At 42.2% G+C, this 23,451-nt stretch overlaps 1 protein-coding gene across 3 annotated transcripts in view; it reads right to left on the bottom strand.

The window, feature by feature from the left end:
* PRKDC (protein kinase, DNA-activated, catalytic subunit) overlaps positions 1–23,451 on the bottom strand; it is a 162,302-nt gene that overhangs the window by 58,669 nt on the left and 80,182 nt on the right. For all 3 annotated transcript variants that reach the window (XM_048840604.2, XM_048840606.2, XM_048840605.2), the window contains exons 45-58: positions 22,836–22,908; positions 21,930–22,078; positions 20,220–20,357; positions 19,737–19,856; positions 18,463–18,606; positions 14,230–14,381; positions 13,387–13,518; positions 12,719–12,830; positions 11,529–11,653; positions 10,964–11,113; positions 10,290–10,463; positions 4,319–4,417; positions 2,216–2,426; positions 1,390–1,579 (exon numbers count right to left, since the gene is read on the bottom strand). In XM_048840604.2, the coding sequence (XP_048696561.2) occupies positions 1,390–1,579; positions 2,216–2,426; positions 4,319–4,417; positions 10,290–10,463; positions 10,964–11,113; positions 11,529–11,653; positions 12,719–12,830; positions 13,387–13,518; positions 14,230–14,381; positions 18,463–18,606; positions 19,737–19,856; positions 20,220–20,357; positions 21,930–22,078; positions 22,836–22,908 (1,969 nt within the window). The remainder of the gene's footprint in view (positions 1–1,389; positions 1,580–2,215; positions 2,427–4,318; positions 4,418–10,289; positions 10,464–10,963; positions 11,114–11,528; positions 11,654–12,718; positions 12,831–13,386; positions 13,519–14,229; positions 14,382–18,462; positions 18,607–19,736; positions 19,857–20,219; positions 20,358–21,929; positions 22,079–22,835; positions 22,909–23,451) is intronic.

Here is a 23,451-nt window from a genome sequence, read left to right as displayed (position 1 = left end):
TCAGTACCCAGCCCGGGCAAGCTAATGATCCAACCAGTGGACCAAATTCAGTGATGAATCCTGGTCACTTGCCACTTGAGGCACGTTGCTCATAAGCAAAGAAGAAGAGTCCAATTATTATCTAATGAATGCTGCATTTTTGCACCTAAATAGAACAACAGGAAGTAAAATGTTCAGCTGGGAGGCCAATCTTTTTAATTGGACATGAGGCTTAAAAAAATAAGAACAATCAATGCAAACTAAGTGTGTAGGGCTTACTACTTTGGAACTGGAACAAATTAGTAACATACCGTATATACTCATTCATAAGCCGAATATTTTTAGTTAAAAATTGAAGCACCAGAGGAGGGGGTTGGCTTATGAACGGGTATAGAGAGGGAGAGGTGGGACACAGCCCCTCCCCGCAACAGAGAGAGCAAGGAGAGGCAGCAGAGCCAGCAGAGCCAGAAGGGAAGAGGCGGGGCCAGAGTCTCTCCACTTCTGGCCACGCTACTCTCCTCCCAGCCTCCAAAGCAGCTGCAGCTCCAGGGCTGGCAGGCTGCAGCCATGCCGCTCGGCCCCGCCAACCAGGGCAGGCTGTGGCCGCGCCACCCGCTGGAGCACACTGTGGTTGTGCCACCCAGCCCAGCCCGCTGGAACATGCTGCGGCCACGCTGCCCCGTCTGGCCCTCCCCAGATAAGGTGGGAAGGGATGGGATAGGGAGAATGTGGGGGTCCTGGGCTGGGGGGTCACGTGGGGGGATGGTCACAGGGGTTACTCCCCTGACCCCCAGCTTCTCCCCCACAAAAAATTTCCCCACCAGTTGCTGTCCCGGCTCGTCAGGGTAAGCAGCTGGCATGCCGGGACACTTTGTGTACTTAATGACAGGTTTCAGAGTAGCAGCCGTGTTAGTCTGTATTCGCAAAAAGAAAAGGAGTACTAGTGGCACCTTAGAGACTAACCAATTTATTTTGTTAGTCTCTAAGGTGCCACTAGTACTCCTTTTCTTTTCGTTTACTTAGGTTTACCTTTGTGCCTGCGGACACTCGAGGTAAACAAACTATCTCAGCCTGCCAGCAGCTTATCCTGATGGTCTGGGAGCCAAAGTTTAATGCCCCCTGAATTATAGGGTTGGCTTAGGAATGGATCATACATTTTTTTCCATTTTTACTTATCCATCTTGGGGCGGGGGGGGGGGGGGGTCGGCGTATAAACGAACCAGCTTATGATCGAGTATATACAGTACTTCAATTTACAGCTGACCAGAGTGTTTAGATGTTTTCATAAAAATGATACACATTTACTTATACCTTTGCTTTTTAAAAAAAGCATACACAAAAGGAATAAGGAAAGTAGAATTGTTGCTTTGGGGAACAGGAGAGCTCCAGAACATGCTGATCTATACTTACTGATATTCTGTGTAGGTGTGAATTCATACTGCTGTTGGGTAGCCCTCACTTGACCACCTAGTGACCCCGGAGTTGAAAGGGATCCTTCTTGTAACCGATTCCTCTTGGCACTTTGGGAAGCTTGAGTCTCCACAAACATTGGTGTGAGAACAGTACTTCGGTAACGCCAGTTAGAATCAATAGTGAAGTCCTATACATGCAAAAAGGTCTTAATAAGAGCACAGGGAACTGAAACTTTTTTCAACCATTGAGATAAAATGGCTAGTATGTAATACATCACTTTAAATTCAGTACTGACTGGTCTCCTTAACATACAGAACCATATGACAACTGTTCATATTTCAGTAACATTGCATGATCCTGGTTCAAATACAAAGCAGTCATTTAGTATCAGTTCTGCTATTCTGCTGTAACAACACTAGAACCCCCAATTTGATTCTTTATTTATTCAGTTATCTTTCCAAGCTATAGGTGCCCTTTTTATTTATTTAATTAGCACATAACACATAATCTAACAAAAGGATCTCTGACAATTAGCATACATCATATATAATTACCACTTGAGTTATAAGTAAGTTCTTACCTACACTTTTTTAAAATAAAAGTTCACGTTAAAAATATGAAGTTATCCTCCCAAAATAAATATCAAACTCCTAAGAACTTGAATAACCCATGACTGCCTCAGCTGTTACTGATGTAGAACACAGCACACGTTCAGTCTCCTTCATTACTTCAGCTCTATTTAACTTCTACAAAGGTAACTGCTACATTGATAACTGGACACTGCTGCATAGTTCTATAGCATTACACAAATATTACAATTCACCTGAAATCTGCATTCAGAAAGTGGATGCTCAAACATTTTTCTGGAATAATCTGGGCTCTTGCTGGTCATTTCAAGCAGAAAATTCGTCACTAAACTCAAATATTGGGTTTCTATCTTGGTAGAGTACAAGGAATTTAACAAAGCCAACATACGATCGAGGGTATTTGTAGGTAACCTAGTTTCATCACTCCAAAAATTTCTAACAATCAATCTGTAAAGAGAGGAAAAACATACTTGGACACCTATAAATGGAACACTATAGCCTTACGCAATGCTTGACTCAAAAAACTTCCTTTTTTTTTTTTTAAAACTAGTGAATAGCAAAAAATATATAAGGAGGATTAGGATTAGGACTATATTACCCCACTAATTTCTTTACCCCAACGATTCCACACTGGTGTATGTTAATCATCTCATTTCCCACTCTCCACCCCCAATCTGTATTTCATCTAAATGATATTAAAAACTTTAGTAAGGTCACAAGGATTTTTATACTTCATAAATTGGAATTTTACTTATGATTATGAAATCATGTCCATGCAAACAAAAGAAATTGTGGGCACAGGTATATAAAACACACCTTTTTTCCTATTGTGCCGCATTATAAAAGTTAATGATGATACTATCTTCCAAAACTGGACCTAATTTCTTACGTCTTTATAGATCAAAAGTTTAGGTGCTGGCATAGGGACTGTGTTATATTAACATAGGATTAAGTCTAATATAAACTAAAGAGACTTACTGATTTAGGACTCCCATTGACTTAATAGGCTTTAGAACAAGCCCTTAACATTTTTTCAAATTCTCACTATTTCAGCTAAATGTAGTGCAAGAGAATAGGATACAAACACTTCTTAAAATGTTAATCTTCTGTTAATTTTATACACTAGAACCCCGTTTATCCAACCCTCCCTTAACCAGCTCTCTGCATTTACCTAACAACCAGGACTCCAGGGCCAGAAGTAGGTGATCTCTCCTGGGACCACTAGATGGTGCTGCAGCATCGTATTTTCCCATTGTCCAGTTTATACAGAGTTTGGATTATCTAATCTGGCCCCGATCCCAATTAAACCGGACAAACAAACAGGGTTCTACTGTACTTTAAACAGTTTATAATATTGTCTTTACTTTCCAAATTGATCATTGTTAGTGACATTGAATCAGCAGGTAGGACCAGAAGCAGCCAAAGCTGGGACTGCTGCACTGGGGTTGGGATAAAATGTAGCCCAGGCAGAGCCATCTCTCCCCCAGCATGCCCTGGTCTCAGAAATGTGCAGTGGAGCCCCTGCCCAGTCTAGGGGCACTAGAACCCAGATGGTGCCTCCCTGCCTTTTCACCATGTGGCTTTGGGAGAGAACTGCAGAGAGAAGCCAGCCAGAGGCTCCACCTGGCAGGAGCAGAAGCAGTCAAAGCAGAGCATTCTAGTCAAAACTGTAGAATGTTCTCAAACTTTCTCTGCCCTGTACTGATTAGCTCAAGCCCTTTCCGTGCCCCTCCATCCTCACAGCCTCTTCACCTCAGCTTCACTCCATACCTGCCCATCTTACTCTCATCTCCCCTGCCCTGTCCCCCTCACCTCCCTTTCCTTTTCTTTCTACTACGAGTATCCCCTCCTAGCTAACCCCACACTCCACAAAAATAATTGTGGAACTAACACGACTTTTGCCACCATCACATGTGTTCTACCCCTTCCCCCACCTTGTGTCTCTCTTGTCTATTTAGACTGTAAGCTCTTCAGAGCAGGGACCATCTCCGACTTTGCGTTTGTACAGTTTGCATAATGGCGGCCTACACTTGATTGGCCCTTAGGCACTACCATAATAAGCATGATTAATAGTAATATAGCCTCTTCATGAAATGTAACTGGAAACTTTGAAATAGGGAAAGCTATGTCTTCCAATTAAGAAGGAAAAACAAGATAACCATCTCCAGAAACAAACATGAAATTTTTGAGCAAGGTGTCACTATTACGTTTACTGCTTAACATATCTTAATAGCCTAAAAACCCCTAAAAAAAAATCTGTTGTACAAAACAAAACAAAAACGCATTCAAGACTTAAGCATCTCAGCTGACCCATCACAATACTCGGTGTGCCGACTCACTGTAGTCCGGAGTTTTCATCCATCAGTCCCTGAAGTAGCATTTCTTTTGCTAGTTTGAATACTTCCTGAGATTCCTCCTCTGCTTGGCTTTCTGGGTCCCTGATATAAAATGAAAAGGAAAGAAAGTCTTATTGATTTCTCTCTCATGCAACTTGCAACAAAAGGAACAAACACGGGGAAAATAAAAATAATGGCAGTGCACTTGGCTCATACATGCTATGTCTTCACTGCCCCAAAACGATGATGGTTTGCTGTTTGTTTTAAAGAGAGATAACGCATGTTAGTAACCTCATGCAAACCCTCACAGAGACAAGGCTCTATACCAATGGTCCCCAAACTGTGCCCCCCCCCCCCCCGGGGACACAGAGGAATGTCCGGGGGGATGCGGTGGGCCCAGGCCAGCCCCCCGAGGAGGGAGCGCCACCCAGGAATGCTTGGTCGAAAAGGGACCCTGGCGGCTCCCATCAGCATTGTTGACTGGGCCATTAAAAGTCCAATCAGCAGCGCACCAGGGCTAAGGCAGGCTCCATACTTGTCCACGCGGCTCCTAGGCGCAGGGATGTCCTGGGGGCTCTGAGTGTTTCCCCCGCCTCAAGCACCGGCTCCGCAGCTCCCATTGACCAGGAACTGCAGTGCAGAGCCCCCAGGCCTCTCCACCTAGGAGCCACTGAAACATGTCAGTTGCTTCTGGGGACCCATCCGAGGTGAGCACTGCCTGGCCAGAGCCTACACCCAAACTCCCTCCCAGAGCCAGCACCCTCTCCCACACTCCAAACCTCTCTGCCCCAGCCCTGAGTCCCCTCCCCAACCCCAGAGCCTGCCCCCACATCCCAATCTCCTGCCCTGGCCGGTGAAAATGAGCAAGGTTGGGGGAGAGCGACCGACAGAGTGGGGGTGAATGAAGTGAGCAGGGGTGGAACCTCAGAAGGGGCATGGGCTCAGAAGGGGTGTGGCAGGGGGCATGGAAAGGGTGTTCATTTTTCTGCAGTCAGAAAGTTGACAACTGCAGAGATACCGGTGACTCCCTGTCCTGTCCCAAACGCAGCTTCTTCTCCCCCATCCTGCCCCACCCCTGCTCTCCCAGAGGGAAGGGGGTCACGACTGAAATAGTTTGGGGACCCCTGCTCTATAGCTTTTATTGCAACATAGCTAGGAGGCATCAAACTCAAGTGGGAGGTATAGCATTGACTTTGCCTAGTTACACTGCAGTGAACACACAGCCACACAGCAACAAAGCTTAGTAAGTGGCTAGCAGACATGTGATCCCAAGACTAGTGGAGAACAGTTATCTCGGCAGGTTATATTTCAGATACTTTATTTCTGAAAAAAGAGGTAGAAAGAAACTAAATAATGCTATTCCTTAGAAGTTTCTGCTGGTCAATTTGGGAAACAACACTATTGGAAGTTTCAGAGGAGAAGGCAAGCCCTTCTTTTGTTTACCCTGTGAAAATGTAACAGAACTTGAAAAAGGCAGAAAAGCAACACACCCAAGAATTCAATAATATGGTGAAATAAGACCAATTTTCTGTCATAAATCAAATTTAGCACTTATCCTCAAAGTGCTTTACTAATATTAAATAGTTCACAAATCCATGATAGGTAAGAGGAAGTTACTGACCTGTAAATGGAGGTTCTTTGAGATGTATTCCACTGTGGGTTTACGCATGTGCACCATGCCTCTAGAGCCGCAGAATTTGAAAGTAGCATCCATTGGTTCAGGCATGTGTCCTGGCTCACTTCGTGCCTCTGACCAAGGGGATAAAGGGCAGAGCAGCCAGACCCTCGCTTCACTTTCTTCTTTACCATAAATAAGAGAAGATCCAAAGCAGAGGAGGAAGATGGGTAGTGAAATACAGATAGGGACCATTCACCTCCAGGAACTTCCAGTTACAGGTCAGTAACTTCCTCCTCTTCTTCTTCAAGTGAAGGTCCCTGTTATTCCACTGTAGTGACCGACAAGAAGTACTTGGAGAATGGTGCAAGTATATAGACAGTAGAACTGAGGGGAGGACTGCCGGCCCAAAGGAGGTATCAGCAGAGGAGTCCTGCACCAGGGCATGATGTCTCGCAAATACGTAAACAGAGCCCCACATGGACTCTTTACAGATATCAAGGGGGGGCGCCTCCTGAAGTAATGCCATAGTCATTGCTTGTGCTCTTGTGGAATGACTTCTTATCCCCTGGCAGGGAAGAAGGTTTGACAGCTGACAGCAGAGTAGAATATAGCCAGAGATGCATTTGGAGAGTCTCTGGGTGGAGATGGTGTGCCCCCCAATTCTTTCTGCTACAGCAACAAAACAGTTGCAGGACTTCCTGATAGGTTTTGTTATTTGCAGGTAAAAGGCCAAGCCCCTACTGAACACTGAGGGAGTGGAATCTTCATTCCTCTGCAGATGCATGTGGTTTTGGAAAGAACACAGGTGAGTGAATCGATTGGTTAAGGTAAAATTCTAAAACTGCTCTGTGACTGAATTTGGGGTGTAGATGCAAAGAAACCTAATCCTTATGGAATATTGCCCCAGGCTCGCCAACCCTTCTAGCTGAGGAGATGGCTATAAGGAAAGTGACCTTCATGGAAAGGAGAGACATGGAGCAAAAAGCAAAGGGGGGCTTTGTGAGTGCTGAGAGAACAAGGCTCAGGTCCCACTGGGAGTAGGCTTCTGAATAGATGGGAAGGCTGTGATTAGGCCTTTCCAGAATCTGGTGATTAGTGGGTGTGAGAAGACAGAGTAGCCTTGAGAAGGTGAACGGTATGCACTAACTGCTAACAAGTGGACTCGCAAGGAGCTGATGGACAGGCCTGATGTCTTCAGAAAAAGGATATACACTCCAAGATAAGGAACATCTGCTGTTTCTTGGAGAATGGTCCTCTGATGTGCCCAAGAAGAAAAGCACCTCCATTTAGCTAAGAAACATCTTTGAGTGGAGTCCTTTCTACGATCAGAAGGGATGTCTTGCATGGCTACAAAGCATGAACATTCTAAGGATAATGCCCATCCAAATACCAAGCCCTGAGGTGTAATGGACACAGATCGAGTGCTTGATCTTGCCATTCTACTGAGTCAGAAGCCTGGGAAACACTAGGAGGATGATTGGTAGTAGGGATGACATGCATAGGCAGATGGGAAACCAAAACTGACTGGGCCAGCAGGGGGTGATCAGGATGACCCATGCCCTGTCCTGCTGGATTTTGTGTAGAACTTGTGGAAGGAGTGATAGCGGAGGGCAGGCATAGCTGAGCTGGCCTGACTGAGGAAGTAGAGTGCTGCCGAGGGAGAGATACTTAGGGCTCCTCTGGAGCAATATGTGATGTATTTCGTGTTCATCTGAGAGGCAAACAGATCCCTGGTTGGGGTGCCTCACTGAGCAAAATATTACACAGTACCAAGTTGTGGCGCTCCCATTCATGGTTGACTGCAAAATGTCTGCTGAGGGAGTCTGCAAGCACATTTTGCTTCCCCAGAAGGTAAGCTGCTGATAGGGTGATTTGACTGCTGACACCAGTTCCATAGGCTAACTACTTCTGCACACAGGGGGACAGATCTCACTCTTCCCTGCTTGTTGACATAGAAGACAATTGTAATGTTGTCTCACATTATAAGGACATAGTGAGCGTGGATGTATGGAAGAAAGGACTCATATGCCTTCCGGACAGCTTGGAACTCTTGGGCTCTGAAGATGTCCAGGTAGCTTGTGCTTTGTGGCTGTTCATGTGGCCTCCCCAACTGAACAAGAATGATCTGTAATAATGGTCCTGTCTGGTGAGGAAGGGAGAAAAGAGAAGCGCATACATACCTGACTAGGATTTATCCACAACAGCAGGGATATGTAGCAGGAATAGTTGAAATGGCTGTTGGAGGATAGTTTTATTCTGCGCATGTGACAGGTGATGAACTCCGTTCAGTGGTCAACTCCCTCATTTGTGATATTATCTTTTGGGAAATGGAGGGACGTGCTGGAGCAGAAAATTCCAGATCCAGGAGAGCAAAAATGTCTTGTGGAACAGCAATGGATCTGATCTCCCTGATGTGAGAGGGGTTCTACTTGTCCAAGCTGCTGGAGCCAGAGAAGATTGTGTAACTGTTGATGAAGCTGGTGCTGTGGACAAGCAAAGCTGATGATTGGTCTTTGTCAGTGCCGGCGGATCTCAGGGTTTGGGAGGTGCCAAGAATGATGTAGCCCTATGCTTATGGGCTTTCTTGTCATGCCTCAGGGACTAAGGACACACTAAGTCCTCACAGGCCAAACTGATGGGTTTTGCTCAGAGTTGAATCTGACTTCCCTGAAGTGGATTTAGAGAAAGAAAGACTTAGTCTCATGCTTATGAGTAGGGCCCTACCAAATTCATGGCCCTGAAAAACACATCATGGACCAAGAAATCTGGTCTCCCCCTCCTGAGTGAAATCTGGTCTTTTGTGTTCTTTTACCCTATACTATACAGATTTCACAGGGGAGACCAGCATTTCTCAAATTGGGGGTCCTGACCCAAAGGGAGTTGTAGGGGGGGAGGGGTCACAAGGTTCTTTCAAGGGGGTTGCAAATTGCCACTTTTACTTCTGCGCTGCCTTCAGATCTGGGCAGCTGGAGAGCGGTGGCTGTTAGCCAGGCATCAGCTCTGAAGGCAGCGCCCGCCAGCAGCAGCGCAGAAGTAAGGGTGGCAATACCATACTATGCCATTCTAACTTCTGCGCTGCTGCCTTCAGAGCTGGACGGCCAGAGAGTGGCAGCTGCTGACTGAGGGCCCAGCTCTGCAGGCAGCAGCTCAGAAGTAAGGGTGGCAATAGCATACTAACTTCTGCACTGCTGCTGGCAGCGGCTCTGGCTTCAGAGCTGGGCTCTCAGCCAGCAGCCACCACTCTTCCAGCTGCCCACCTCTGAAGGTAGTGCAGAAGTAAGGTTAGAAGTACCGCAACCCCCCCACAATAACCTTGCAACCCTACAGCTCCTTCATGGGTCAGGACCCCTACAATTACAACATTGTGAAATTTCAGATTTAAATAGCTAAAATCATGGTATGTATTATGTTAAAAATCCTATCACCGTGAAATTGACTAAAATGGACAGTGAATTTGGTAGGGGCTTCCTCAATTCCTGACAAGATCCCACTGGGGCATCTGTGGGGCTAGACGCTCCTACTCCAGAGTTGGACTTCGCACCAGGAGACACATCGCTTCCTGAATCAGGCCAATGTTCAGGGATGGTTTCCTGACCTGAGTTCGACTGAGGTGTTTCTAGAGATGAAGTTCCCGCCCTTCTTGGGTAAGGCTTAGGAATCATCGGCGGATACTGCAACTCACCGCGATGCAGGCTTCCCCAAGGCATACAGATAGTCATCGCTGATCGAAAAGGATTGCGGGCAGCAAGTGCAGAATATGAAGCTTGGAGACCTGGGCATAGTCCAGTACTTGAACAGGGAAGGGTTCCTCCAAAGAGACTAAATTTAAACACTAAGAAATCTATAAAACACTAAAATCTGTACAAGCTATTAAAACCATTTACAACACTAAATCTAAATCTTATCTTGTAGGACAAAACCAAAACTACAGACACTGGAGGTTCCAACCCAGATCAGGCAGAGGTGAGAAGGAACTAGAGAGATGGTTCCCTGTCCTTTATCCCCTCCATCAGAGGCTGGAGGTGAGCCAGGGTGCATGCACAGACCAATGGATGCTACTTTCAAATTCTCTGGCTCCGGGTGCATGGGTAGACCCACAGTGGAATACAATAGGGACCATCACTAGAAGAAGTACACAATTATCATCCCCATTTAACAGACAGGGAAATGAAGATAGAAAGGTTTAAGTGAGTTTTCCAAGCCTCAGGAAGGGAAGTAGAACTCAAAGGTTTCTGCTCCCAGTGCTGTGATAACACCATCACCTCACTTTTTACATAAGGAAAGTAACTATTCAGATCACTTTTATATAACTGCTCTTACCCAGTTGGAAGACACTACTTGAAACTGAATCCATACCTGTAGTTATCATAAATCCACATCAGGATGTCATACATGCGCTCCCGACATACTGGAGAAGGGTGAGAGATGAACCCTGTTACTCCAGGAAGAAGTTCTCTTAGTTCTAGTGGTTTCAGCTTAGGCAACACTTTGTATACGATATCCAAACACACCCTCTGCCTTTCATCATCTCTAAAGGAGATAAAAAGCAACTGCATTGGTTTCATTATTCTATTTACAGTTACACATACAGCTGAACATTAAAGTAATATTTAGCAATTTCATATTGCATAAAAATGTTTTTAGTTACTATTTTTGTGTTTACCTGAAAAAAAAAAAATCTGTCGAACCAAACTAAATACACATTAAGGGTGAAATCCTGACCCCACTGAAGTTAATGGGAGTTTTGCCACTGATCTCAGTAGCGCCAGGATTTCACCATATGGCTAAGGAAAAAAGCTACAGCAAGCATACTTTTCAACTTGAATAAGAGAAGTAGAAAAAACCTGCCAGATTTTCTAATCTACATTTGCTCAAAGAAGAGAACAAGGCTCTCAAGAAAAAAAACTGGAAATGTAAATGCACGTGGAATGTAAAACTTGCATCACTACTAGAAAAAGATAACACTGCAAAATTCAGACTATGTTCCCAGGTTGCCAAGATGATCATGCACTGGTCATGTGCCCACTTACCTGTGACTCATGACTTGGATGAAATCTTTACTCTTTAATTGTAAGTAGAGATCAGTTATTTCCTCTGCACGGTACATCACCACCTCCAGACAGTATGTTTTCAGAACACCATGAAGTTTTGGTATCAAGAAGAATACTGCATTCATAAACCTTTACATGATAAGGAGCCCACAAAGCAACAAATAAGAAGTTATATTCTATTACAGTGGTGCCCAAACTTTTCCTGTTGTGTCCCCCATTACAAGTAATGGGATCTGTCCACACACCTCTCCATTACTGCACACTTGGCTCAGCAGAGGAGCCTGGGCTGAAGGTGGAGCTGGGGACTGAACTGGATATGGGGGAGGAAAGAGAATGAGGGCAGAGCTGCAGCTGGAGTGGAGTTGTAGCTGGGAGCAGAACTGGTCTGGGCGGTGGTCTCTCCCTGCCCTCCATGGAGTCTGGTGCAGGCCCTGCCCTGAACGTTCTTCTGCACCCCTCTAGGGGGGTGAGCCCCAGACTTTGGGGACCACTGTTCTATTAGATAATGATTTTTCTATATACAGGGTATCATCTCTCACTATACCTGTCAGCAAGAGGTGGAAAGTTCTTTGCTACTTTATTTAAGCACACAATAAACTTGTCCTCTTTGGTGCTTTGATGTTGTTTTAACTGTTTTATGACACAGTCATAAACTGGACCCTCAAATATCTGAAAGATCAGAAACATTTTATCATTAAACAAATGCCAACACCAGAAACTCAGGAACACTCAAATTATGTAACAGTACTATTACACGGGGGATATTTTTAGTTACAGTGAAACTTCACTGGCTTAATCTTGACATTTATGACAATTCACAGCAGTAGCACAACATGCCTGGATGAAATACAACTTGTCTGCTTTAACAGAGCTGCTGTCTAACAATTCATAAGTTTCTATTAACTGTGCAGAGACCAACAGCTTAAATACAGAAAGAAAAAAATCACACGATATTCCTATTTCAAACACTAAATAATTCCTGATGGTGTGTGGCAGGTTTCCAGTAAAATAAATACTATAAAAAGCCATTTTCTATTAAATTAACTTTATCTGCAAAGAAATACAAGGTACACACAGAATATTAACTACCACACCTGCTTACTCATTCAAAATGACAGATTTTTTTTTTTTTTTTTTAAAGGAAAGGAGGAATGGATAAGACTGAAAATGAGAAGAGTGCAAGGGTTCAACAATATTCATCATGCACCCTAGAGAATGAGAAAGGATGAACAAAATGGAATGTATTGGACAGGGAAGACAGCTACATACCTGCTTTACAGGAGTGCCACAATTACAGTTCAAGAGCAGCAGCTGAGAAAGCACTTTCATTCTAAGTCCCTATTTTCAGGTTCCTAGAAATCTTCTATCAAATAGAGCCCTGAGAATTCTTAACTTTCACATTTTATTCACTTTCCCTCATATCTGAAAAATTTCTATTTGTCAGTCCCACTGGCAGAAAAGAGGTGAACACAACTCCCCCAGATCCATTCACTGCCACGGTCAAGACAAAAGGTTCATAAGAATTGAGGCAAAGTGCGCCCAGCCTGTGCTAATCTCATCTTGAATTCTGATTCTCCTGTGATAGCATCTTCTGCTATTGCCGAACTTCTGGGGAGGCCTTATTAAATTTAACGTTCTCTCATTTTGAAGCTAGAATTGGGTATTCAGTTTAGACTTATAGATATAACAGTCTTTAATACAATAATGATAAAAGACACAATGTAACACACTCACATTTTCCCTCTCAGCCATGTATCGAAGAATAAGTCCCAGCACTTCTGCTGCAGCTGCATAAACTTCCTTATATCTTATTAAGGACATGTTATTGGCCAAAGCCTGAAAGTACCTAACATACAAAGGAAATCAGCTGTGGTCCATTCACCCTAGTATTTGATGTTCCATGAAAATCAGACATTTAAGAAACTCTAAAAATATTCTTTGCCGCTCTCCATTTCATGCATCCACACTCAGAGTCTTAACTGCAGTCTTTGTGGTGCTATTACACTAACACCCCATATCCATGAAGGTTTCAGGTGGTAACAACACTTCCCCTTTTGAATTTTTGGGATCTGGAGTGCCACAAATACCTGTTTCGCCACTCTTGACTCCACTGGGTGCCAAAGAGCTCAACAACTGTAAAAGCAGGAGTCAGAATAGTGCCAAGTGCAGATACATCTACGCTCCCGCCAATTCACCTCCTAAAGCAAGGAACAGCTGCGGAGTTAGCTGGAGCAACTTGCTCAACTTAGGAGTTTAGGGGTGGTGGTGGGGCCAGAGAGACAAGAAGCTCCAAGAGGTGAGCATTCCAAATCCCACCCTCCATGCTGCCAACATCCTTCTTGGTCAGCTTATTGTAAGGTTTATAATAAAAAATTAACTCCCCAAATAGACATGCTTCTCACCTCACGCTGTCTATTTCACACTTTGGGTCATAGGGAGACAAGTTGTTAGCAAGAACAATACCTAACAACTGAATTCCCACTGAGTTGTCCTTTGTATTAGGATCTCCACCAGAAAATTGTTCGAATATTAACCTGCAGCACAAGGATGTACAAAAAAAATATATATATGTATATATATGCATGTGACAGAGTACATGCTAAAGACAGTACAAATCTGGTGAAAGTGACCGTGGCTACATGAACAATACTTTATTGGGAATGCATATAGTATAAAATATTTGCAAATTCCCAGAAATTATCCCCCCCACAAAACTTTCATCCTTTGATTTCTGTGTTCTATCCTCAATGACTGAACATCACCAGCTGCTAACTCAATGGTGCAATAACAGACAAAAAAATCCTCTCAGTAGTTTCTCCTGCCTTCTGCTCTCTCACTGCATACAGCTCATTGTAATTCTTATCTATCCAGGATTCTTAGCAGCATGAGTTGTGTGTGTTGCTGCCTCTGCAATTTTGGTGTCAACAACAGACAGAAATGTAGGTGAATTTACCACAAAGGGAGAGAGCAGCTGGCTAAAGCACTAAGAGAATTTGTTTTTAAAAAATAGTTGGTTGGTCAAAAAGCCACTAAAATCCATGTACAATCCTGGATTGAGCGACTGTTAGCAGGAAGCATTACCACTTGAAGACTTATGGATGCCTCACTACTGCCTGTGAAAGGACCAGATCCTCAGACCACCTGCAAGTTGTTTGTGTTACAGGTTGAAAACCACCGGGCTAACCCTTTCACCTCTGCAGAGCTCAGTTCACATTTTCCCTACATTCTTTTTATACTGATATTACCTGTACGGTATGGAGAGACAATCCTTCCAGCACTCCACAACTGTCTTTATAATTTCCAAGTTGTGTCGGAACACTGCTCTTTTCTGGTGAAATACATTCTTCATCAAGAATTCAAGTAATCTGTTAGCCAGTATCTCATCTTTAATATTCCCCTAACATGAAACAAAAAGCAACATGGTAATTCTATATAAAACAATATTTTTGTTCATAATCTGAACGCATAGAACGTTTTTACTCTCCACTGGTTTAATGTTTAAAATATAACTCTGAATTCTCAAGTTAGCTAACACAATGTTGACTATGAGTTTGCAATAAGTGTACAGAAGGAAAAGGCATGTTCAGCAGTATAAGTTTGTAGGGAAGTCAAGCTCAGAATTCACCAGAACTTTGTTAGCTTTACGTAGGAGAGCCCTGGCAACTTGTTATGAAAACAGGTGAAAGTCCATACTTTGAACTATAGCAGTTGGGCCAACTAATCCACCATCAGTGCAGTATGCCTCATACAACTAATGAAACTGTTCCATGCAAATTAGCTGAAGAGTAATGGTGGTGATGTATGATATCACAATGGTCTAGGACTATTAGCATGGAAAAGATACCATCCAATTTTTATATTCTCAGTGTAACAGATCCCTGAATCCCAGTGATGATTGAATGTGGTGATATTCTGAATAAAAAGTGCTCTGAACCATGCTAGAGACTGTTTCCATTGCTTCACACCGACTCAAAAGACATTCTAGCCCTCACAGTGATACAGAGTAACTATCCTGGCATCTTATTACAACTGGCAAACTGAGCGTCCAAAAGGCACTAGTAAGTTATACCAGTACTGATAAGTCTTTTGGGGAAGGGAAGTATGAAGGTGGCACTAACTTTTACCATCAGTCTAAAAAATATTACAAGATGACATGACAGGGCGTAGATTTTTGAGTTCATTAATGTATTTCTCAGGTATGTTGTGAACTTGTGCATTCTACCACTTGACGTGTCCATTAGTGGACCAATAAGAAAGAACCTGGAGGATCACAGGCTCAATAAGTTACTTACAGTGTTGCCAGAGAGATTGATTTAATTAATGAACTAAACTTGCTTCTTATTAAGATGATCTAGTTATTTACAGTGGTTAATGATTAAAGCAGCACTGAGGAAAGATCGATAAAATAATATCATCCCATTAAAATAGGGAAAAAACAAATTAAAAATTCCTTAGACAAGCTAGATGTCTTCAAGTCATCAGGGTCTGATGAAATGCATCCTAGAATACTCAAGGACCTGACTGAGGAGATATCTGAGCCACTAGCAATTGTCTTCAAAAAGTCATGGAAGATGGGATCGATTCCAAAGGACTGGAAAAGGGCAAATATAGTGCCAATCTATAAAAAGGGGAATAAGGACAACCTGGGGAATTATAGACCAGTCATCCTAATGTTGCCGGCACTCAGTGCCAGAGACGAGCAACAGCGGTGGTGGGGGGGGGGGGGGGGTGTTTGCTACCCGGTGTGCTTCACCCAATAATTACAACGGGGTGGAGAAGCAGAAAAGTTTATTTGAAGCTTCAAAAAGGTACAGGGAGATTAGAATCTCAAATCCTGTACACAGAGCAGGAAGTTACACAGACTTTTATACATTCTTTTTTTTAGCATATTTATTTAATAGCAAGCTGCCTTAAGTACTTATATAGCCAGCCAATCCAGTTACCAGCTAGTTCCCTTGTTTTTTGTATTATTTGTTAAACTATACATAAAGCTGCTTTATTTAGCATTGTTTTTTTATATTTGCCCTGTTTGGCCTTGTTTAGTTTTAGGCAGTCTGACTCTGCAACATATTGTTGCAGATTCTCAGCATAACTGCTGCGAGTATCTCCAGGCGGGGGCCAAGGACACTTGGGCCTAGTGCGCATAACTGCTGCGAGTGCCTCCAGGGCGGGGGGGGGAGGGAGGCTGAGGGGGGGAAGGGGGCCAAGGACACTTGGGCCTAGTGCGAGGGGGCTTCATCGACACTCGTGGTCTTCCATTCCCTCGAGTTATCCAGTGGCCATGCCCCAGTGTCCCCAACACTAACTTCAGTATCCGGAAAGATAATGGAGCAAATAATTAAGCAATCAATTTGCAAACACCTAAGAAGATAAGGTGATAAGTAACTGTCAGCATGGATTTGTCAAGAACAAATCACGTCAAACCAACCTAATAGCTTTTTTTGAAAGGGTAACAAGCCTTGAGGATGGGGGGAAGCAATAGATGCGGCATATCTTAACTTTAGCAAGGCTTTTGATACGGTCTCGCATGACCTTCTCATAAACAAACTAGGGAAATACAACCTAGATTGAGCTACTATAAGATGGGTGCATAAAACCGGTTGGAAAACCATTCCCAGAGAGTAATCATCAGTGGTTCACAGTCAAGCTGGAAGGGCATATCAAGTGGGGTCTCGCAGGGTTCAGTTCTGTTCAATATCTTCATTAACTATTTTGATAATGGCATAGAGAGTATACTTATAAACTTTGCAGATGATACCAAGCTGGGAGGGGTTGCAAGAGCTTTGAAGCATAGGATTAAAATTCAAAATGATCTGGCCAAACTGGAGAAACTGTCTGAAGTAAATAAGATGACATTCAATAAGGACAAATGCAAAATACTCCACTTAGGAAGGAACAATCAGTTGCACACATACAAAATGGGAAATGACTACCTGAGGAGGAGTACTATGGTCAGGGATCTGGGGATCATAGTGGATTACAAGCTAAATAAGAGTCAACAGTGTAACAAAAAAAAGTTGCAAAAACAACTGTTGCAAAAAAAGCAAACATCATTCTGGGATGTATTAGCAGGAATGTTGTAAGCAAGACATGAGAAGTAATTCTTTTGCTCTACTCTGTGCTGATTAGGCCTCAATTGGAGTATTGTGTCCGGTTCTGGATGACACATTTTGGGAAAGATGTGGATGAAATGGAAAAAGTCCAGAGAAGAGCAACAAAAATTATTAAAGGTCTAGAAAACATGACCTATGAGAGGAGATTGAAAAAAAATTGGGTTTGCTTAGTCTCAAGAAGAGAAAACTGAGGGTGGACACAATAACCGTTTTCAAGTATATAAAAGGTTGTTTTAAGCAGGAGGAAGAAAAATTGTTCTCTTTAGCCTTTAAGGATAGGACAAGAAGCAATGGGCTTAAATTGCAGCAAGGGTAGTTTAGGTAGGACATTAGGAAAAACTTCCTAACTTTCAAGGTAGGTAAGCACTGAAATAAATTGCCTAGCGAGGTTGTGGAATCTCCATCATTGGAGATTTTTAAGAGGTTAGACGAACACCTTTCAGGGATGGTCTAGTCTAGATAATACTTAGTCCTGCCTTGAGGGCAGGGGACTGGACTAGATGAGCTCTCAAGATCCCTTCCAGTCCTATAACTCTAGGATTCTGTGATTATATGAACATAATTTTAAAAACTCATTACAAAACTATCACCAGAGTACAGTAGATTCCACTTAATAGCCACCCAGATATTAACAACTTCCAGTTCGTAGCAACATTTTGCTGGGAATCAATTCCATTCCATTTACTTTAATGTTAAAGGGATTCAGATATTGGCAATGGCATGCCGCTTATTAAACTTTTTTTGGAAGTGGAACCACCTGCAGGCAGATTTGTGGGGCTGCAACCAGGGAAAAAAGGTGCAGGGATGTGCCTTGCCTAGCTGCAGACCTGAAAACCTGCCTCTGGCCAGTTCTCAACCCATTCTAGGGCTTCCTTCTGGGACTGCAGCACCAGAAACCTGCCCGTGCATAGGGACCATACAGGAGGTAAGGGACTGCAGGCTCGGAGGGAAGGGAAGGCTGAAACTTGCAACCTGGAGCTTCGCAGTATCTCTCCCTGTGCTCCCCAAGCTGCTCCCTGCTTCAGGATTTCATGCAGAGAAGAAAGTGCTAGGACACGCTGAATCCTGATTCCCAGAGAATGGAGAAAGAGGTGCAGTGCAGCCCTCTGGGCTCCCAGCACCACTGCTCCCACAGAAAACCCCAGCATTGGGAAGAAAAGCCCTTTCCTCACTGCTGCCCTGCCCACAGGCAGGTTGCAAGGCTACAGCCAAGGAAGGCATGTCCCAGCTGTTCCTTCCCTGGCTCCTGCCCCACAAACCTGCTTCTGCTTATTAGCAACTGCTAGATAATAGCAACTTTTTACTGGCAACCGATGGGTTGCAAGCGAAGTCTACTGTAATTAAACGTGTTCCACATTTCCTTACTTTGGGAGCAGCTATACTAGTCCAGGAAAGCAGAGTAACTACTATCTCCACCACCATGTAATGAATTCCTTCTCCTCCATTATCCCTAGAAACAACAAGCTGCAGTAAAGGACCAAGCCATTGCCTTGCATAAGGTCGGAAAACCTAGAAGAAATAAAGAACAGTTATCTATACAAACCTACTATGCAAAAAGCATTTATGCATCACATTGTTACAGGCATAGTTATTTTTTACATAAGAACATAAAAATGACCATACTGGGTCAGACCAACAGTCCATCTGGCCCACCATTCTGTCTTCTAACAGTGGCCAGTGCTCAATGCTTCAGAGAGAATGAACAGAACAGGATAATTATCAAGTGATCCATCCCCATCAAGGTCCAACTTCTGTCTGTCAGACATTTAGAAATCAACCTTCTCTGTATAGTTTTTGCCTAATATTGTACAAAGCCCTCACGATAGTAATTTGAAAAGCTCCCAAAGAAAATTTCCCCATTGATAAATTAGTTACATACCCCATTTGTATTTCTGTGTGCAAGCCCTGAAAAGTCAAGTTCGTTATTATTGGCAAAGCACATGATTTCTTCCACTGGAGCCCATCTACCAGCTTTCCATACACTAAGTCTTACCCATGGAAGTCAGAATAGTAACCCACCCATCCAGAATGAACAAGCAAGCGAGTGCATGCGCCCATGCACACACGCACACATTTCTCATTTAGCTTTTAATGTTAAAAGCTGCTACTCTGTCACCAGACTAGCACTAAGCTATTTTGAGAACAGTACTGACTGACAATTCACTGAACTGCAGAAATTTCAACATTTAGGATCTTATATACAATGTAATGGGACAGTAGGATTCCTTTGGTTCATAATACTTTGTTTTAAAGAGACTGGCTGAAGTAGGATGGAAACATTATACACCTGAAATAGAGGAAGGAAGAACATTTCCACAGAGTCACTACAGACCTCATTCAGTGACCACATAGCTTTATATTCTGTTGCAATTAGAGCTATACAAAATTCAGGAGTTTTGGTTCACAGGAGTTGCTAAAACTCATTTGAGCCAACTAATATCACATGGCTTTCACCTGACACATACGCCAGGAACACCCTCCCTTCAATAGGTCAAGTAACTAAAGTTGTATCTAGGAGAGGTTTAACTGGTGTGGGGTTTTGTTCTGAAAGACTTACACAGCTGAAGTTGTAATCAATTTAAGATAATATTTTACTAGAGAGAGAGAATATGATACAATTTTTTTGAAAAATCACTTACTTCCTCAGTATTAACAACAAGTTTTGCTAAGAAGAGGCGAATATTTAGTGGCACAGATGGATTCCCCAATTTGCCATGTATAAACTTCATCCATGGAGGAAGGTCTGGTGGAACTATTCCCTGAAATCAAAATTAAATAGGTCATTTGAAATGCATATAACTCAAGATTACCACAGGTTTTATTCTATTACACTAGGGACTGATAGCAACAACGGTTACAAAACAATATTTCCATTATAACCTCCTTTCTTGAGTTTAAAAAGTCATAGAAATACAGGACTAGAAGGGACTTTGGGAGGTCATCTACTCCATCCCCCTGCGTTGAGCCACGACCAAGTGCACCTAGACCATGCCTGACAGATATTTGTCTAATCTGTTGTTAAAAACTTCCACAGGGATTTCACAACCTCAGTCAGCAACCTATTCAAATACTTAACTATGTTCTTAAACTAGAGAGGTGCTAAACCATGAACCAATACTGACCTCATCTACTTTGGGTGTAATCTGATTTCTCTGCATATGTTTAATCAGGGTCGTCATAGAGGCCATACATTCATGCTGATTGAGCTCGTCCATCTCCAGTTCCATCAGATCATCTGGATCCATGGATTCTGTGGGTTCCTGTCAAAATAAGGAGAGCCAGTTAATCATGAGGGGCTTTATGCACCATTTTTTAAAAGTCGTAATTATACTGTTCGTTATGCTGATTTTCTCGTCACGTCTATACAAACCGTATTACAACAAACAATAGGTCAAATATGTTATTCAAACCAAAATCTCCCCCAAATATAGGAATTAATTTTGTACAGCTCCAAATCTCTACGTTTAAGGGTGCCAGCTGCATGTCACTCTGACTCAGATACGTAAAAGAGTATGGCAACAACAATCAGAAATGTAAAAATTAATTGTCCTCCACAGAAGCTATAATTCCACTTCACACCTGAGAGTGCCACCACCATACTTCTTCCTCAAGACTTCATGCATTTTTCCTAAATTTTACTCCCAGTCAAGCTATTTGTAAAGTAATTAATCTCTGATGAATTCAGAGGCTGTTTTCCAGTGGGGGCAGCCATAGCCATTCTCTTCTTTCCAGAAGAAACTTCATTTGACAGTAAAGAACAAATAAAAAATTGGCTTCACCACTACAAAGAAGTGGAAATCACAATTGCTTATGACATGTTCTATAATTACAATAAATTTTTGGTTAATTTAAGTCAAGTCAACTGTTAAAATAACCTCCTCACTACAAAATATGAAAAGAGGTGGTTATCTGATGTTAGATAACATTATAATTATTTTGATAGATCTTGCTTTAAACATGTATGATACCTGGATGACCAACGTTTTTAAAATGGTGAAAGTGATTCTCTCAATCTTACTTTCAATACGGCAAACTCTTGCCTGACTAAATGTTAAAGGGCCACCGTCAGCTTCAAGTCAGGCTTATGTCAGAACATACTGTCGCAAGCAACACATAAGACACTATATAACCACAAGAGAGTAGATTGAAAATAATACTGTTTTCTCTCTCTTTTGTTCAGTTTATTGTGTACATTTGATACCAACTGACCAGTTTCAGGGTTTTCCCTACATAGTCGTTAACTCATTTTCATGTGTTGTTTCTGTGGATCTTTCACATAGTAATAGTAAAGCAGGAGGTGGGAAATAGGAGACTGACTATTAAACAGAAAAATGGCAGGGGAACTCAGGCACAGATGTAAATTATACAACCACTTTAAATCTAGTCAAATTCAGAAAAGTACAGAAGACAGTGGCCCTTTAACCTACATTATATCTAAGATGCTTCTAAAAATATTTTAGTGATGGACTTTTCTTTGTAATTAGATTCAGTGATTTAGAAACTCTGTACTATAGTTCCCTTCAACAATGCAAAGCCTCTGCCTTCATGAGCAAATCTCCACCTTCAAATTAAAAGAAGGTTTACTAAGTTCAAAAACAGAGTAGAGGGACCCAAACTGATGGCAAAAAACACTTGCTCTGATGCCTAAAGCCTCATATTAAAGACAGACTTACATATAGAGATAACCCGTATCCAGTATTTACTCCCATTGAACCTTTTACCTTTCCTAGGACATGTACGTGAAACTTGCTCTTTTAATTAATGTATAAGTTTACTGAGAGTTTTAGAATACTGAGACTCTTGTTCCTCCCACAGTATACATCTGTAATCACCTTTCTCCTGAAGTGTATACTGGTAGCTGTAGGGTCTTGTGAGTTATAAGAAAAACTTTGGATTCCAGTTGAGAAATCAAATTGGCTCATTTCCTCACTCAGACTGCTGTCAACCATATACGATGCAGAAGGCAAATACTGAGGTTCATCTAAACAAGAAAAATAATGTACTGATAATCACAACACTAATTTGAGTGAAAGCTGTCTTCAGTGACTACTCAAGGAAAATAAAATTTGGTTGCTTAACCAAGGAAGTATTCTAATGAAAGTTAGACCAAGTACAGTGTCTGTCTTTATTTGCATCTGGAACAATATTGAGCACATCAGTGGTACTTTTATAAAGGTGGTCTCTCGTCCAGGTTTCACTGTAAGGCACAGGCCTGTTAATAAATATGATGAATTGGTCTCTTTCTTTGCATAATTCCTCCACTGACATAACAAATTTTCTACGCATTTAATATCTATTAGCAATTCAATTTCTTGCACCTCAATGTCATTAGAAAGGCATGGAATGGACCGCTGTCCCAGAAAACCGGAACACACTGGCGTGGGAAAACGTTCTGAAACCGTTTAGCAAACATGTCAAAACGCAAAAATGCAGTCTCAGTTAGCAATTTTTATATGGCTCTGTTTGCTTGGGGCTGTTGAGAAAGAGGAAGGAAATTATCCTTTATATGGTCCCATTCTAGTTACTGAAAAAATAGCTTCAGGGGGTCATGCAGTCAGAAGTTGGGCACGCACTGCCACCTGCAGAATCAGAATTTAGACATGGTTACCAGCTTTTCTAGATGCATCTCTACTAAAATAAGCACATTCCATATAAGTGCAATGGTGCATTGTACATTTAAGTGGGGGGAGCTGAGGAGGGAGTGACAAATTTTTAATCATTGTAAATTTATGTCATACCTGAGTCCCTATTTATGGTATCCCTGGCTTCCTTCCTAATAGTAATATACCTTTTCTTCCTTTCCATAGGCACCTAGAACACCAACAAAAATATGAGCTTTAAAATTAGTTAAATTTGCTTTTAAAAAAATAACTAGTTGATAAAAAATAAGAGTTCTATTTTGATATCTTTACAAAAAGATTTAGAGAATTATATTTATTACCTAGCAAACTCTATAGAACTTTTATTTATAACTTAACTTTTTTAAACAATGTGGGGAAAAAAAGTATTTCAGCTATTTAAAAATGAACAGGAGTTCCAACTTACAAATGCTAATAATCAGTGTTCTAGAATTTATCACATCAGCTGAACTAATGACACTAGAAATAATTTATCTTTGGAATAAATCTGCCAAAACAATATATTAAATGTGTACATCCCAGTTGTGCTTTTCATTCCTTGGATTTGGGATTTTACTATGCGAACTACATAACAGTCAAAAGGGTCATAGGTCTCCACTTGTATTTGTCATGGTTTCAAACAGCACCATTTCTTTCTATGTATAATTATGTAACACACACACACAGAGCGTGCACTCTGCAATGATTGAGTAGAATTAAAAGCAATGAACATTTT

The sequence above is a fragment of the Caretta caretta genome, chromosome 2 (assembly GCF_965140235.1).
Source record: "Caretta caretta isolate rCarCar2 chromosome 2, rCarCar1.hap1, whole genome shotgun sequence".
In the NCBI taxonomy this organism is placed as follows: domain Eukaryota; kingdom Metazoa; phylum Chordata; order Testudines; family Cheloniidae; genus Caretta; species Caretta caretta.
The sequence above is the reverse complement of the archived record's forward strand: the minus strand, read 5'-3'. Positions and strand labels throughout refer to the sequence as shown.